Source organism: Aulonocara stuartgranti (genome assembly GCF_965226115.1).
Source record: "Aulonocara stuartgranti genome assembly, chromosome: 2".
Classification (NCBI taxonomy): Eukaryota; Metazoa; Chordata; class Actinopteri; order Cichliformes; family Cichlidae; genus Aulonocara; species Aulonocara stuartgranti.
Window position 1 is genome coordinate 18,346,909 of NC_138940.1, and position 16,349 is coordinate 18,363,257.

At 48.6% G+C, this 16,349-nt stretch overlaps 1 protein-coding gene across 1 annotated transcript in view; it reads right to left on the reverse strand.

Annotated features, from left to right (window-relative positions):
* Positions 1-16,349, reverse strand: part of arap3 (ArfGAP with RhoGAP domain, ankyrin repeat and PH domain 3) — a 28,228-nt gene that overhangs the window by 10,961 nt on the left and 918 nt on the right. The window contains exons 2-14 of the mRNA XM_082503235.1: positions 8,750-8,912; positions 6,913-7,842; positions 6,497-6,537; positions 4,906-4,988; positions 4,745-4,809; positions 4,345-4,584; positions 3,918-3,987; positions 3,476-3,596; positions 2,431-2,615; positions 2,249-2,355; positions 1,770-1,969; positions 890-975; positions 394-576 (exon numbers count right to left, since the gene is read on the reverse strand). Of these exons, the coding sequence (XP_082359361.1) occupies positions 394-576; positions 890-975; positions 1,770-1,969; positions 2,249-2,355; positions 2,431-2,615; positions 3,476-3,596; positions 3,918-3,987; positions 4,345-4,584; positions 4,745-4,809; positions 4,906-4,988; positions 6,497-6,537; positions 6,913-7,842; positions 8,750-8,844 (2,406 nt within the window). The 5' untranslated portion in view covers positions 8,845-8,912. The remainder of the gene's footprint in view (positions 1-393; positions 577-889; positions 976-1,769; positions 1,970-2,248; positions 2,356-2,430; positions 2,616-3,475; positions 3,597-3,917; positions 3,988-4,344; positions 4,585-4,744; positions 4,810-4,905; positions 4,989-6,496; positions 6,538-6,912; positions 7,843-8,749; positions 8,913-16,349) is intronic.

Sequence of the window (16,349 nt, forward strand, 5' to 3'; positions counted from 1 at the left end):
CCTCCTGTTTTTATCTACCAGCTGCTTTTATCTTCGTCTCTGATGCTTTAAACATTTGGTCACTGAGCCCCTGTGCACTCTGGAAAAAGGCTCCCCCCACACAAAGAGCAGCTGCTTATGATTTGCTGCGGTCTGAGTCTGACCTCATCTACAACATTACGATCTATGAGGCTGACGCGCTCTCCCAGCACCACACCGCACACACCACATGTGTGCATTACAGCGTCCTAACTAGCTTCAGTTATGTTCACAGTTGCAGCTGCATGCAGCTGTAGTTAAAGCTGCATGAAGCTATTTCACGCATGAACCTTTATGACCCGTCTTGTTGTGGCCCTTCTCACCCCAGCATGCCAACATTAAGTGTATTTATTTCATGAAAGCAGTCGGGCAAACCTTGAGCAGCTCCTCCTGGCTGCTGAACGCCGGGTGGGCAAGGCGGTATCGACCCTCGCGATACTTCTGGGCGATGAACTCTCTCCTCTGCTCAGCCGACGCATCGCAGTCCAACTCCTCAGAGACGGACAGACGGGCCGCCCAGAAGTCGTTGGCCCGGTCGTTCCCCAGCATGATGAAGAGCTGGCCCACAAACATACACACAGTATAAGCAAACAAACAAACACAACAGCACGGCTCTGCTTTCAGGCGTCTGTGAATGCTGGTTCTGAACCGGCTGCTCCGAGCTGGTACTTTAGAGCTTCTCTGTCACATTCTCAGTAGCTTCAGTGTCCTTTAATAAGCTTTTCCACCTTTACAGGTGAATACTTCATAAAAACAGGTGGATGTTAGACTACACCTGCCACTAACCCCCCCTACAGCTGAAAGCCTGTAACAGCAGAGAGCCGCACTGACACCAACCTCAGATCGAGAGGCCACCTGAAGCCGCTCTCACCTGAACGATCTCGTTGCTCCACACGCTCGTGTCCAGTTTCAGACTCTGAACCTTGGAGACCATCGTGCCCAGCCCTCTGTGCTGGCCTACACACACACACACACACACACACACACACACACACACACACACACACACACACACACACACACACACACACACACACACAGTGGGAAACACAGCTGTGACACACACTGGTGTGTTTCATCACTGACTTCTCCAAACACTAGCACAATACCAATGTATCACCTGGTGACGATCTTGCAGTCTTAACAGACTTGTCTCCTAAGTGGCAGTTTCACCTGCAGTGATTCGTGTCTGCACAGGTAAACAGGAGCCTGTTTACCTGTGCAGGTGTGTTTATTGGCCTGATATTTTCAGTGAGCCACAGAAACAACCTCACCTTCAACATGTGGTGTTTTTCTTTCTGCTGCAGGTCTCCATGCTGACCTCCTGACTTCAGAGCAGCTTCCCTGGTGATCTGTGGGGAACCTGTGTGTGCGTGCGTGTGTGCATGTTGTTAGGTTCTTACAGTTGTTGTTGGTTACATTTCTGCTTTGTTAGTTGCTGCTTGTTGGGAATGTTACTGGGCCACTGTTACCTGTTGTGACAGGTAAGAGATAACATCTGGCCTGCCTAACCAGATGTCCCAGATAACGTGAGTCAGTGTGCTTCTCTCTCTGTGATGACACAGACTGTAAATAAGAGATCGATGGGCGGATGAGATGAAATGTAGGCTTTTGCTGCAGGTTGTAAATGTGTTTCTGTCACGCTAGCTCATGTTAGCTGACAGCTTAGATCAGAGCTAAACTGACAGCAGAGAAAGAGGACTCTGATTCTGGTATCAGTGAAGATGTCGAGCCTCGAGAGCAGGTCGTACCTGCGCAGTTCTTGCAGATGACCACACACAGGTTGATGGAGGCCCAGTCGGGGTTCAGGGCCTTGCAGTCCGCGCACATCCTGTTGGAGCGGTTGGACCAGATTTTCTCGGCCACCTCGTAATCTGACAGAGTTTCTGCGATCGCCTCCTGCAGTGCCTCCATCCAGTCCCGTTTGTCCCGGTCTGAGTCTGCGGTGAAGCTGAGGAGGCGCAGCAAAGGTCATTTAACGACATCTACATTGTTTGTCTCAGCGTTCTCATTAAAACAGAATTACTCAGAACTCCAACTGTGTGGGACAATAAGAGATTTTTCTCATGCTGAGGGCAGGACTCAGTTTGATCTGCAGAGCAGGAAAGCCCAGAGACTCAAACCTGAGTCTTTCTCAAGAGTTTGATTGATGCAGCGTCAGCGAGGCTGGTAACTGCAGACAGTACTGACAAAATCAAGCAGCAGCTGAGCTGAGTTTCAACTCACCCACCTGAAAGTTTTATACGGCGTGATGAGGTCGAAGCTCTTGTGTTTTCCATCTCGGATCGTTGCTCCGCGAGCTTCAATCACCGTGATGCCGATGCCGTTACGGAAACACTGGAGAAACATGGGAAGTGAAATAGTCACAGGACCCTGAGAAAGTCACAGGAAGTCAACTGGTGGCGCCCTCACCTGCTCGCTCTTGTAGAGCCAGATCTGGTCCGTGTTGATGGCAGCGTACACTTTGGATTTTGTTCCTTTGAGTTCCAGGCCCCCATGTTTCTGGCAGTGAGCTCCAGGACCAAAACGCCGCCGTCCAAACACCAGCTGATCTCTGACGTGTTCCTGCAGCGTGGACACCCAGCGCCGCCGCAGCACTGATGCACAGGAAACACATCAACTGCTTTGCCATCATCAACAGCATCATCATCATCATTATGGTCAATACCACCATCATCATCGTCATGACCATCATCATCATCATCATCATCACCACAATCATCATCATCCTCATCATCATAACCATCATCATCTTCACGACCATCATCATCATCATCATCATCACGACCAACATCATCATCACGACCATCATCATCATCATCGTCACGACCATCATCATCATCATCATCATCATCATCATCATCACAGCCATCATCAGCCTCATCATCATAACCATCATCATCTTCACGACCATCATCATCATCACGACCAACATCATCATCACGACCAACATCATCATCATCATCACTATCATCATCATCACGACCATCATCATCATCGTCATCACGACCATCAGCACGACCATCATCATCATCACTATCATGGTCGTGATGACGATGATGATCATCATCATCTTTATCATCATCATCATCACTATCATACAGCATGAGATCAAAACAGTCGCCTTAAGGCGCTTTAATCATCATCATCTTCACATCACAACCATGTCATCACATATCATACCACCATCATCGTCATCGCCATCATCACCATCACCCCCATCATCTACACCATTACGATCATCATCACCAGCATCATCGTCATCGCCACCACCATCAGCATCATCCCCCCATCATCATCACCCCCACCATCATCACCCCCATCATCATCACCCCCACCATCATCATCAACACCATCATTATCATCAACCTTGAATTTTGTTGCATTTTGTGTTTTTATTGGGAAAACGTTTACAACAAGAAGAGAAAAATCAGAGAATCTGACGTCGTGTGTTTACCTTCGTTATCCGTCCTGAACACAAAGATCCGGTGACTCGTCACAATTTCAAATTTATTGTCTTTGGCTGGACGGGCCATCTGGATGGCAGCCAATGGGATGACTCCTTTTGGGTAGGCGTCCTGAAACAGAGAACAGGTCAGAGGAGATGAGTCCAAACTGTGCGGTCAGCAGGGCGACAAGCTCTGGTGATAGCAGTGTTTCCTTTTTTTTGTCTTTCCGCTGCTGGGATCAATAAAGCTCTGAAATGTTCAGGAGCTTAATGAGAGGGTGCTAACAAGGGCCCACCCTCCTGAACCTGTCGGGGTGACTGTTACGTTAGGAACACGAAGCCTGACAGGCTGAACGCAGGGCGCAGAGTGACCCACGCCTCTGACCTGCAGGATGACAAATTCTAAGCTCGTCCCACGAGGACGGCGGCAACATCATAAAGATCTGAGTACCTTCTCACTGCCAAAGTACATCAAGTTTTTGCCGTCAAACTTCACGAAGCGTTTCTGGAAAACATAGTTCCTGAAAAACACAAACACACACCAGGGTCACATTACCACTTACACAAGAGAGGAGACACATTTAGGTTTCATCCAATTCCACCACACTGAGTGACTTTCAGTAAGGGAAGGAAGGAAGGAAGCAGAGGAGAAAGGAAGGAAACACACCGAGTGTAGGAAGAGGAGGAAAGGACAGTGACGAGGCAGAGGCATGTCCTCAGGAGGAAGGAGACACAGGGAGGAGCAGACAGAAGGACACACAGCAGAACGGGCAGAGATGACCTCTGACCCCTGCCAACCACAAAGACAGAGAGAACAGGGTCAGACTTAGAGTCTCCTCCCACATCCAGGCCCCATCAGCTGTGTGAAACAAACGCACCCCTGCGGAGACAGCTTGTCCAGCCAGCCGCTAATGATGGGCGGGGCTCTCTCGGTCAGGGAGGTGTAACTGGCGTAGGGGGAGATGGTAAGGTCCTCGTCGGCCTCGCAGGGGAGGGCGTGGTGGGGCAGCGAGAGGCAGCGGAGGGAGGGTGGAGCTTCTCCCACAGTGCTGTAACCTGGCGAGTCCCCGGGGTGAAACGGCTGCGAAAAACGCTTCGTCCACGAGAACCTGTGACCCCTGAAAACACAAAAAACTTTATCAATGCACGTGAAGCAGACAGCGTGGGCATGACATCATCACGTCCATTAAAGTAATTCGTGCAAATGTTTCTGCATTTTGAATCGGTTCCAAGGCCACGTTTACATGCTCGTTTCATGAGGATGAGTAACCGCCTTACCCATGATCCTCTGCGTGCTTCTCCTCTTTCCTCGCCTCCCTTCCTTCATGTCTGCTTCTCTCGCTCTGCACATAAATGATCAAAGCAGCACATTTTATCAGACCTGTGAAAGTCAGAAGAGCGTCTCTGTCAGTGAGGGGGAGGAGCGGTGGCGGTCTGACCTCAGCGGCAGGAGGATGTCTCCGGGTCTGGAAAACAGTCTCACAGTACGGGCTGATCTCGTCCTCGGGGTCGTCCGTGGAGGCTGCCAAACAGAAATGACCGGAGTTAGGATTCACCTGCGCCCCGTCCCTGTCCGTTCTGATTTGATAACATCAAAGTTAAAATAAACTGTGACCAGTATGACAAAGCCGATCTGTGTAGCATGTTAACACTATTGGAAGTAAAAATAACTTGAACTCCAATTTTGAAAACACAACTTTCTTTTTTTCTTTCTTTTTTTAAATAAAGCTCTGACTTGTATTATGAGTCTGTGGTCTGGGAGAGAGTCTGTAACTCTGTCTGAATACAGTAAATAATGACCAATGCTGGGCAATTAATTATATAGTTACTTCTTCAAAAAAGTAACTGAGTTTTGCAAACAACAAAGTTTTTTGCAGCTGTTTACCTAAAAATGCAGCCAAGGCGTTTTTTAAATAAACATTTCAAACTATTTACAGAACAATCAGCTGTTCTGCATCAAATCTAATGCCACACAAATTATTTGTGCCGCTCCAAAAAATAATTTCTGTCCACTATGAGATAAAGGAGAACAACAGCCTGATACCTGCAGGCCTGACAGCAGCAGATGTATCACTGCTGTAACACCTGCAGCACAACAAAACTATTGACTACACTACACGCTAACTACACAAGATTTGTGCTAAACGCAAATCTCTCACATCTCAAACACCGCCGTCACTCCTAAAACTTCCCCCTTCCTAAACAACTAAATGCCATGTTGCCATATCATTTTTTGATTGGTCAACATGGTGCATTTTTCCACCAATAGGAAAGGGTGGGGGTTTTTTTTGGTGTTGTTTTTGCTCACAGGCAGAGAGCGCTTTCGAGCGTTTTCCTTATAAAACGCAGTTTTTATATAAAATATAAACAACGACAGTATTCAGGAAGAAAACCAAACATTGCAGATATTTTTATCATGACTGGTTTTACGTGGCCGATCAACACAATTTAAAAACTGGCATAAAGTCCACACTTTTTCCGTCAGTTGTTCCTTCTGTCCTGCTCACATCTCCAATGGTTGTACACGTTGTCATTAACGTGGCTTCACTCCACATCAGCCGCTTTGCTCGCTAAAACACCGGTGTCGGCACATAAGGACGCTGTCAGAGCCTGTCAACGTTGATTAGCTGCGTATATACGAATGTGAATCGCATTATTGGCTGGAGCGGCCAGTTGCCGGTCACTTACAAACTCACACTGTAAAACAGAATCAATTGTTAACGTATTTATTTTCATTGCAATTCAGGTTAGATTTTTTTTTTTGTGTGCAATGCAGATTTCCTGTGTGCGGACACCGTGACAGCAGTGCGCAATTGCGCGCGCGTGCAGCTTAGAGGGAACATTGTTCTCAAGTGTGCGTGCACTGTCTGGGAACTAGGAGTCTCACACACCAGTCACTAAATAGTTTTATGTTTCGATCAGGCTGACAGGAAACGAGTAATGACGTCTTCCTGTAGGCAGAGCTTACAGACAAGGCTCGACCTGCCTGGGTTTTAGGCTGTTCTGTGCGACTCAGAGCTCTGAACTCACCTCTGGCTGATCCTGAAGAGTTGTTACTTAAAGTGCTGCCACTGAAACAAACACAGTGAAAATGATGAATCATGTCAGGCCTGGGCCTTCACATAAAAACTGATTTTTAACAAACATATCATGGATCCTGGGGTACGCTCGAACACGCAAAAACTCCTTTTCCTAACCCATCCTCCTTGACCTCGATACAGGTGAAGGAAAGATGCTTTAATGCAAAAACATCCAGATGATCGCTTTTAGGAATGATCAGATGGTCTGTAGCTATGAATTGTGGGATGCTTTCATGAAGAACGTGTCTCCTCCGCTAAAGGAGGTGCGGACTTCAGACCGCTCGGACCGAGTCGCAAACCTTGCTAAATGAAACTGAGTATTGGAACGTACCCCGGTCCAAATACTGGTACATCACGGTGACTAACCTGTTCCTCTCGCAGTTCCTCTCAGGTGTCTGTCTGGGTGGAGTGGGAGGAGCCGACTGCTGGCTGCAATAATTCCTCTTCCCACCGGGGGCAGCAGAGCTGTGTAACGTGCCCCAATATATCTCATTGGAGACCATCTCTAGGCCTCCTCCTCGGGGAGAAGCGGAGGGGGATGATCCAGAGAGCCTGCTGTTGTCATGACTACCCGTGCAGGAAATGAAGGACGGCGCCTGCAAATGCTCTGTGGGAACAGGGGAAGAAGAAGAAGCGCGAGGATTCCCCTGCATCAAGGCGGGGGGGACGATGCGGTTCAGCCTCGGGGGAACCGGCGGTAACCCTCCAGTGTCTGACAGAGACCTGCAGCGGCCATTCCCAGTTCTCTCCCCATGGCTCGACCTTCGGCTTGGTGACGGCGCCTTGTCACTGAGGTCAGAGGTCAAAGCACTGTCTGCTGTGGGCATGTCCGCTGAGCTCAGACTTTCCAGCACAGTGAGGCAGATGGACTCCTGGGAAAGCCTCCTGGGTAGGGGTGGAGCAGGGTCGGGTGTTGGGGTGAACTGGATGGGCGCGGTCCTGCGGCGATTGAAGACAGTTCTCGGTTTGGGGACCGGCTTCACTGTTGGCCTGCCGCCATCGGAGTTTGCCAGCATGGCGGCGAGATCGGGAGCAGAGCTGTTCCTGATCACCTCCTGACGGGGCGACTCGGTGCGACCGCGCTTCGAAGAACAAACTGACTGACAGCGGTCACGAGGGAGATCTGCGTTCCGATTGGCTCTTTGGCCTTCTGTCCTCTCGATGTAACCGACCAATCGTAGGATTCTCTTCCTGTGTCCTGTGGCAGTTATGCCCAGACTGACCAATGCATCGCTGTCGAGGTGTGTGAAGTCTCTAGCCAATAGGAGACCGGCTCGATGGAAGGTGTCCAGGTACCTGCAGGAAGACAGAGGCCTAAAGTAATTCTGATTGGCTAGATGGGAGCTGCCCTTTGATTGGTTGTCAGTTTCTGTGATAACGTGTTAAAAATCACATTTATTGACATGGACAGAAGTTCATTTTTAACTGTTACACGTGCACCCAGTTCTGTAGGCAGCTGAGCCCACTCAGTCACACTGAGGACCACGTGTTTTCATCTGTCTGCATTTCTGAAGTAGAAAAGCAGTCTGTGAGAATGACTGCAGTCAGCCTGAGGCTGTTCGCAGACAGGTTGTCTCCTGTGCGATCGCAGAACGGTGAGTGTGCAGCAGCAACAAGCGGCGAGCTAACCATGCATGGCAATCATAGACAACCTCACACTGTTTTTGTAGCTGTGAGGAGGATGCTGCCCTGATTTTCCTCGTGTGGCCGAGCCATCGGCTCACTCCGAGTTTGGAGGTAGCTTTGGCGAGCTCAGTACGTATACATTATCTCCGGATGGCAGTGCAGGTAACGAGCCCTCCAGTATGTTCATTTCCATCCATCCAGCCGGAGCCTATCCCAGCTGTCTTAGGGCCAGAGGCAGGGTACAACCTGGACAGGCCACCAGTCTGTCACAGGGATGACACATAGGCACAGACAACCATTTGCACCTGTGGGCAATTTAGAGTTTCCAGTGAACCTAACCCCACTAACTGCATGTCTTTGGACTTTGGGAGGAAGCCAGAGTAGCCAGAGAGAACTCACGCACACACGGGGAGAACATGCAAACTCCACACAGAGAGGCCCCGGCTGTATTTTAACTTATTTAATAGAATATCAATATTTGGAGTCCCTGTATCGATACAACATTGCCACACAAACTATCTGATGATTGTGCCGTTTCGGTTTCCCCCCATTTCATGCTGCACTCCTCAATCCTGACCTCTCCAGATGAATCGCAGAAAGCAGCCTCTCAACCGGCGTGCTTCCATCCAGGGAGCCCATGATGACCAACACAGAGTCCGGACTGGGCTTCATCTCCTCCACCAGCAGGAAACACCTGGGCCATCGCTGACCTACAGCAGTGGCGGATGGCGGTCGTCCATCTGGTGGAGAAAGAGGTGAAAGATTGATCTGCTTTAGATATCATCAGAAACTGGTTTAAGTTCTGCTGCTTCACTAACCCCACACTGAAACCAGAAAACCAGAAACACTGGATCACACACACACACAACAGGAGCCAGCCTCTGTAACCATTCATTCCTCCAGCAGGGGGCGTTAAATGTTTCTTTGAACCGCATCCTCTAATTAAGATCAATTAACAAACTGCCTCCACACACCGTGTAGATGGCACCACTGTCACCTTTGACCTCTGGAGCTCACGAGCCCCTCTTTCTGAGAACTAAAACCACAAAAGAAGAAGAAAGTATGATGTCAGCAGGCAGACACAGCTGCACGATTGTCTCTCTGCGTCTGCAGCAGGCTGACCTTTGACCTCTGCACAGCAGCAGAGAATCAGACAGAGGGTCACTGTGGGGATAAAGGCTGAGGGTTCCTGCCATGAAACCCTGACACCCCTGCTGCTACAAGGAAAAACTCAGGGAACAAACTGTGGGCCCAAAACAGACCCACATCTGGATCATCTGCTGGATCAACAGCTGGAAGTCACACACAGCCAATGAGACAAGGAGAACTCTCCAGCTCGGAGCAGCACGCTTCACTTCAGCGGCTCCCTGCATCCTGCCAGTGTGTGTGTGTCTGTGTGTGTCTGTGTGTGTGTGGGTGGGTGTGTGTCTGTGTGTGTGAGTGTGTGTGTGTGGGTCTGTGTGTGTGTGTGTGTGAGTGTGTGTCACCTCTCTGTGATGTGTTCAGGAGATGTCAACTAAGAAGCAGATGCAGCTTCCTGTTGGACCTTTAACAATAAGAGCCTGTGAACACAGCAGATATACTGAAGTCCAGGTGTGACAGTAAAACTGCAGGTGTGATGGAGCTGGGGAGAGCTCTCTGTCAGCATCAGGACGTCACTCAGAGAAAGACAGAAGAGCATGTGTCTAACACCAAAGTAAAAATAACTCACTCACACACACACTCACACACACACGGCTGCAGCGTCTTGCAGGAAGACAAAGGCCGAGGAGGAAGTGAGTCACAGCAGCTTCCTCCAGCCGACCTTTTTCCTCCTCCTCCACTCTTCAGACAAAAGCTGCGTCTGTTCTGAGATCAGCCGCCACACAGCCAGGAAACACGTTACACAACAGCTGTGACACACAACATGATCAATGCTGTGTCAATGATGTGATCGTATCATAAATAACACAGTAATGCATGCTTCCGTGCAGTCACGTGACCACAGAGAGCCGCCGAGTGTCGTCAGCGCCAGCATCTCTCTGTCAGGACTTTGACGTCTCCTCAGACTGAAGCCGGCGACCAACAGGAGGAAAGAAAACGCAGGACAGCTGCAGCACCTCGTCTCAGAGCTGAAATCTGCAGCGTCCGTGGACTCGTCACAGCGCACGCTCACAGACTGAAGCTGGTTTTATTTTGAGAGACTCGATGCCTCGTGCTGACATGTGTGCTGGATCGTGCTCTATCTTTAAACCTTCCCTTTCACTGTCGCTGCCATCCTCGTGTCACAAATCCGCCCCGATACCCTCCTCCACAAACTCCACCCTACCTGGACTCTCTCGTCTCTGTGGATGGCTGACCCCAGGTATTTAGGCTCATCACCTTGACCCTCTGTACTCCTTACACATCCACCCTCTCATTCACACATGTATTCTGTCTTGCATCTCTTCAGAGCATGCCTCCACCTCTCCAGGCTCTCCTCCACCTGCTGCTTACTCTCACTACAGATCACAGTGTCGTCTGCAAACATCAGCGTCCACAGAGACTCCTCTCTGACCTCATCTGTCAGCCTGTCCATCAGCACTGCAAACAAGAAGGGGCTCGGAGCAGATCCCTGATGTATCCCACTCCCATCTTTAACCCATCTGTCACTCCACCTGCACACCACTGTCTCTGTCCCCACACACGTCCTGCACCACCCTCACAAACTTCCTCATGTTACTTTTTTCCAGGATAATAAAGGTAGAAACAGAGGAGAGTCATTTTAGGCACTTTGTAAAAGGGGAACAGGAGGTCGGTCGCTGCAGTCTAGTTTACTCACCGTTCACTCAGAGATGTTCACAGATGGTGGTGAATCAACACCAATCCACAGGAAACCACACTGAGTAATAATATCAACATGACTCCTGCAAACATTTCCACATGAGACCTTTTCATGTCTTGATACAAGCACATGCATCTGCTCGGTGGGAGAAACGTTTCATCATCATCATCAGGTGACTTCTTCAGTCTCAGCTGACTGCAGGTTTCCAGCCAGGACATTTACTCATGACTGAAAATGGGCTGCGAGGTCACATCTTTGTTAATGTGCAAACTGTCACGATCAGTGATCAGCGCTCTTTGATTAGTGGTTGTTGATCATTGATCATGACAATTTGCATATTAACAATGATGAAACTGATCTCATAGCTCATTGTCAGTCATTGTGTAAATGTCCTGTTTAAAGGTTGGGGAGACCTGCAGTCAGCTGAGACTGAAGAAGTCACCTGATGATGACGAAACGTTTCTCTGAAAATGTCCAGATGAACAGAATCAACTTTGTGGGAGACATTTTAATGTAAAACTGGAGAGTTTCTCAAATCCAGCAGGAGTAAAAAGCAGGAGCCTGAGAAAAACTGCAGTGACAGAAAACAGAAAGTCCGGTGTGAGAGGAAAAAGAGTGGCCGAGGAGGAAAAACGTTAAAGAACCAGGCAGGAAGTCAGTGAAGGCCACAGATAAAGACCGAGCCAAGGAAAAGCAGCCAGAGGATACAGACCCTCCCATCCGACTTCCACTTTTAAACACTGCAGCTGAGACAGGAGAGAGGAGGGCCGAGCGCAGGCTGACTGAAGCTACAGCTGGAGCTCATGTCTGAGGTTTGGGTGTAAAACCCAGTCAGAGTCAGGACATCGAAGGACGTTCATATTCTGACCACTGGATCCAACACATCTGTCCCTGTATTGATTTAATGTGTACATAAAAATCTTTCACTGGCCCGGCCCACTAAACATCACAGTGGGTTATACGTGGCCCACGGTGTAAAATCAGTGAAACCATCAGCTCTGTCGGTGTCTCCAGCTGATGGTGCTGGTCCTCATGAGCGAGGGGTAGAAGGCACCAAAATCACATTTGTGGTGTGATCTACTCGAACCAGTTTCCCTCCACACACCAGCTGATTCAGGGTGCACAGTGCGGGGTCTGCAGGGGACTGACCCTCCATGTGATTGTGAAGAAGAATCCAATAAATGACAAGAGTCAAACCTGAGGTCAGAGAGTGGGCTTGGAAATGCATGCTGGGAGTCTAATTTATGATAGCTGCTTTAGTTCCGATGATATTGATCCAAAGTGGGGGTCTTTGACACGACTGGATGTTGATTACTGATTAGAACTAGGTCATCATCGACGCCGCGTGGCCCAAATAAAGTCACGCTGAACACAATGGGCCACAAACAGCAGACACCAGGTGTCAAACTCCTCGAACAGATTTTCACAGGAAACTTTACGAGTTCTTCATGGCGGCTGTTAAAAAGAGCCGATTCTGTCTGCTGGCTAAGTGTCAGCCGACCAAACTGCAAAGACACACAAGCTCACAGCTCCAACACACAAACAGGCAGTAACGCAGACGCACAGCTCTGTGCGGTCAGCACGACACCATCGCTAACAGCACGTGAGCAGCCGGCCCGGGTTTGAGTCTGACCCGCAGCCCCCCCAGCTGCTTTCCTGTCATTTCTTTACTGTACCTGTCAATAAAGGCCAAAAAAGTAAAATAATCTTACTTTATTATTGTTATGCAGGTTTGTGTGAGGCAGCATGGATTACTACAGCATGTCCATGTTCTGTTCAGATGTGACTACATCATGTGACTCTGATAACCCCTGAATGATGTGCGCAGGTCACCCTGTGTTTGTTCCTGATGACACCCCGTGACACGCTGCAAGGATGGACGCGGGGATTTTCAGCAGCTGGTCGTACTGCACACGTATCTGCACCAGTTTCCTTGTCACAGCTCAAACTTTGGCACTGACTATTTAAAAGAGTCCCTACAAACATCACTGTCTTCGCTGTTACTGAACCAAGAAAAACAGCAAAGACGTACAAAGGTGTTAAAGTGCTACAACATCAAGCTTGCATAACAACCCTGTTTACACTGTGCCAAATGTTAGGCTGTCTGAGACTTCCTCAGGAGGACTGAAGGCTCGCAGCCTGCAGCCTGAGAGACAAATCTGGTAAAAACGGTGAAAGTCTGTCCGGTGAAGTGCAGCTCTCATGGAGACCTGGTTGGCCTGGCTGAAGCGGTCCTGCTCTGACAGCTGAAATCAGACGCAGAAAAACGTCTTGGTTCAGACGCACCTGCGCTACCTCTGCCGTTCCCATTTCTCCCCAAACACCAAACACACCCTGTCCTCGTCCCATCCCTCCCTCTTCACCTCCCTGACATTGCTCCCATGCCGCCCGCCTCATCACTGGTGTTTCTGTATGTTAGCTGATTTTTCACATGATAAAGACCTGGGAGAGCGAAGCTGGAAGACAAAAAGCTGTCATCTAGGGCTGGGCGATATGGCCTAAAATCCATATCGCGGTATAATTTGAAGCACGTGCGGTAACGATATATATCACGATATATTCTTTTATTCTGTATAATGTATTTTCAACACTATAAGGCACACTTAAAATCCTTTAATTTTCTCAAAAATCGAGAGAGTGCCTTATGTATGAATTCTGGTTGTGCTTACTGACCTTGAACCGATTTGGGCGTGCAGAAATCTGTTAAAAAATGTTTTAGTACAACTTTGGTAAGCCGCACTGCTTAATGGATTGTCAGAGCATTACGGCTGCCGTAGTGAGGAGCTTCGCGGAGTAATCTGGGTCCAAAACTCCGTCAACTTCAGGTCCCAAAGTCAAACGAACACTGAGAGTTAAAAACAGTCTAAATTCTTTCATCTTTAATAAAATCATCAGCGTTGCTGCTTTACCAGGTGTAACAATTAAGTTTAACATCCATGCATCCATGAAAACAGAATTTATTAAATTTAACGGAGTTAGAAGTTAACAGGAAGTTAGCTCGCTAGTTTCCACCTAAACATTTCATACCATGTTCTGACAGAGATTTTTGAAACTAATTCAAACGTACAGCTCTGCTATTACTTCCAACATAAATGAAGACAGAAAACTAAACAGCAGTGACGTTTGCAGGGTTACTGAAGTTGGACTACCTGGTATATAATGTTGTGCTACATGATTGCTAGCGACACAGCTATGTTAGCATAACATTAGCACAGTGAAGCTGGAGGATGAACGCCAACGTGTTTTCCACTCGATAAAAGTTAACGTGAGGGATTCTGGTGGTCAGGGACAAATGCAATCGCATATCAGGATACTATACACGGGCCAAACTTCAGTCAGGAGAACAACTAAGATTTTTCATCCACAATACAAGGTTAGTTATTAATATGCTGCAACAACATGGGAATAGAGCAGCTGCGAGAGAATTCAACATTAAGGAATCAATGTTACGAAAGTGGAGGAAGCGCAATTTTTGGCTTTCAAAAGTACTTCATCTCTTTGCTATGACTGCCGCCTGGCATAATTTGCAGACGATAATGGTTGTAGCCGCTGCGATGCTTTCTCTCTGGGTCTACAGGTTCTCTCTGGCCCTGCAGGTTCTCTCTCAGTCTACAGGTTCTCTGTGAGTCCACAGGTTCTCTCTGCCTCTAGAGGTTCTCTCTGATTCTACAGGTTCTCTGTGAGTCCACAGGTTCTCTCTGCGGGTTGTCTCTGGCCCTGCAGGTTCTCTCTGCAGGTTCTCTCTGCCCCTACAGGTTCTCTCTGGCCCTGCAGGTTCTCTCTCAGTCTACAGGTTCTCTGTGAGTCCACAGGTTATCCCTGCAGGTTCTCTGTGAGTCTACAGGTTCTCTCTGCAGGTTCTCTCTGCCCCTACAGGTTCTCTCTGATTCTACAGGTTCTCTCTGCGGGTTCTCTCTGGCCCTGCAGGTTCTCTCTGCAGGTTCTCTCTGGGTCTACAGGTTCTCTCTGGTCCTGCAGGTTCTCTCTGGGTCTACAGGTTCTCTGTGAGCCTGCAGGTTTGTGCTTGCTGCAGATATGTCGGACCGAGGCGTTGCTCTGTAATGAGGAGGAGCAGCAGAGAGGAAGGCTGGGAGAGTGAGGGTGGGCGAATGAGGCAGTATAATAACAGTGAGCCTCTATTGTGTGAAACAGAGGGCTGATTGTTCCTGAGCTGTGACTGGAACCACACACTGACGCGCACTGGGAACACTGGGAACACTGGGTTATTATTGATTCTACACCTCTATAGATTTCCTCTGAGCTCTAAAGTCTGATTAATTCTTTATTTAAATAAAAGAAAACTGGTCAGCTGAGCAGTGAATGTCGTGATGCATTCAGTTTTACCTGCTGAGGTTTAAAAAGCCCTCTGCACACAGAGCGACCTCCTGTTTTACTGAGTGTGTGCAGAAACACACGCTTCTCTTACACTAAAAAACTATTTTACAGCTTCCCTGGAAATCAAAGCGAGCCATCAGGAGGTGATCAGATAAACAGGAGTTTCACAGTTCGAGCTTCTCAGGATAAATACATCACATGATCACAGAAAGGCAAAACTGAGCCAAACCTGAAATCCCCTCCACATGCAGGAGATCCCAAACATGCAGGATCACAGCAGAACTCAGTGAGCGAGTCTATGAAGACAGATGTCTGACTTTAAGAACTCAACCAGGAGCAGCCCTTCAGACCAACCGGCGGAGCAACATGTTCTCAGGGCAGAGTGGCGTGTTCAGGTGGAGCACAGGATTTATTCAGGTGTGTTTTACAGACAGGCTGATGTGAACCTGAACTCTGACCTGGAGCATCATCACTGACTGGACTGGATTAACAGTTAAAGTTTGTGGTGTACATTGTGTGAGGCTGCAGGTAACTATTAAAGCCCAAGGAACGCACATGACTACCTGTGGGCACCAGGTGGGACATTCACAGATGGCTCTAAAATCAGGAAACCTGCTTTCCTCTGTTGAAAACAAAGATTATTCTCTGACACTGATGGCTGTCGGGGGAACTGGGCTCCACCGACCTCTGACCCTGTTGTGTGTCACGTTCAGCATCATTCTGCCCCTGAACCCGTCTCAGGGCCCTGAAACAGTGAGACGAACGAGGAGACGCTTCACTCTGATCAGAGACCTGAGGTACGAATCAGCACAGAGCCAAAGATAACGGTCCAGGCTGAGGTCAGAGGTCAGATATAATCCCACAGGGTGATGATTTTACAAATATTCACACACAGAATTACGAAGCAGAGACATGCTGAGCAATAACCGGACAATAAAACACAAAAACATCCAATCAGAGGCCATGACACGTTGATAAACAGGATGTTACATCACAGGGAGTTTTCCCTTCCTGTTCTGTTCTTCTCAACACAAACACA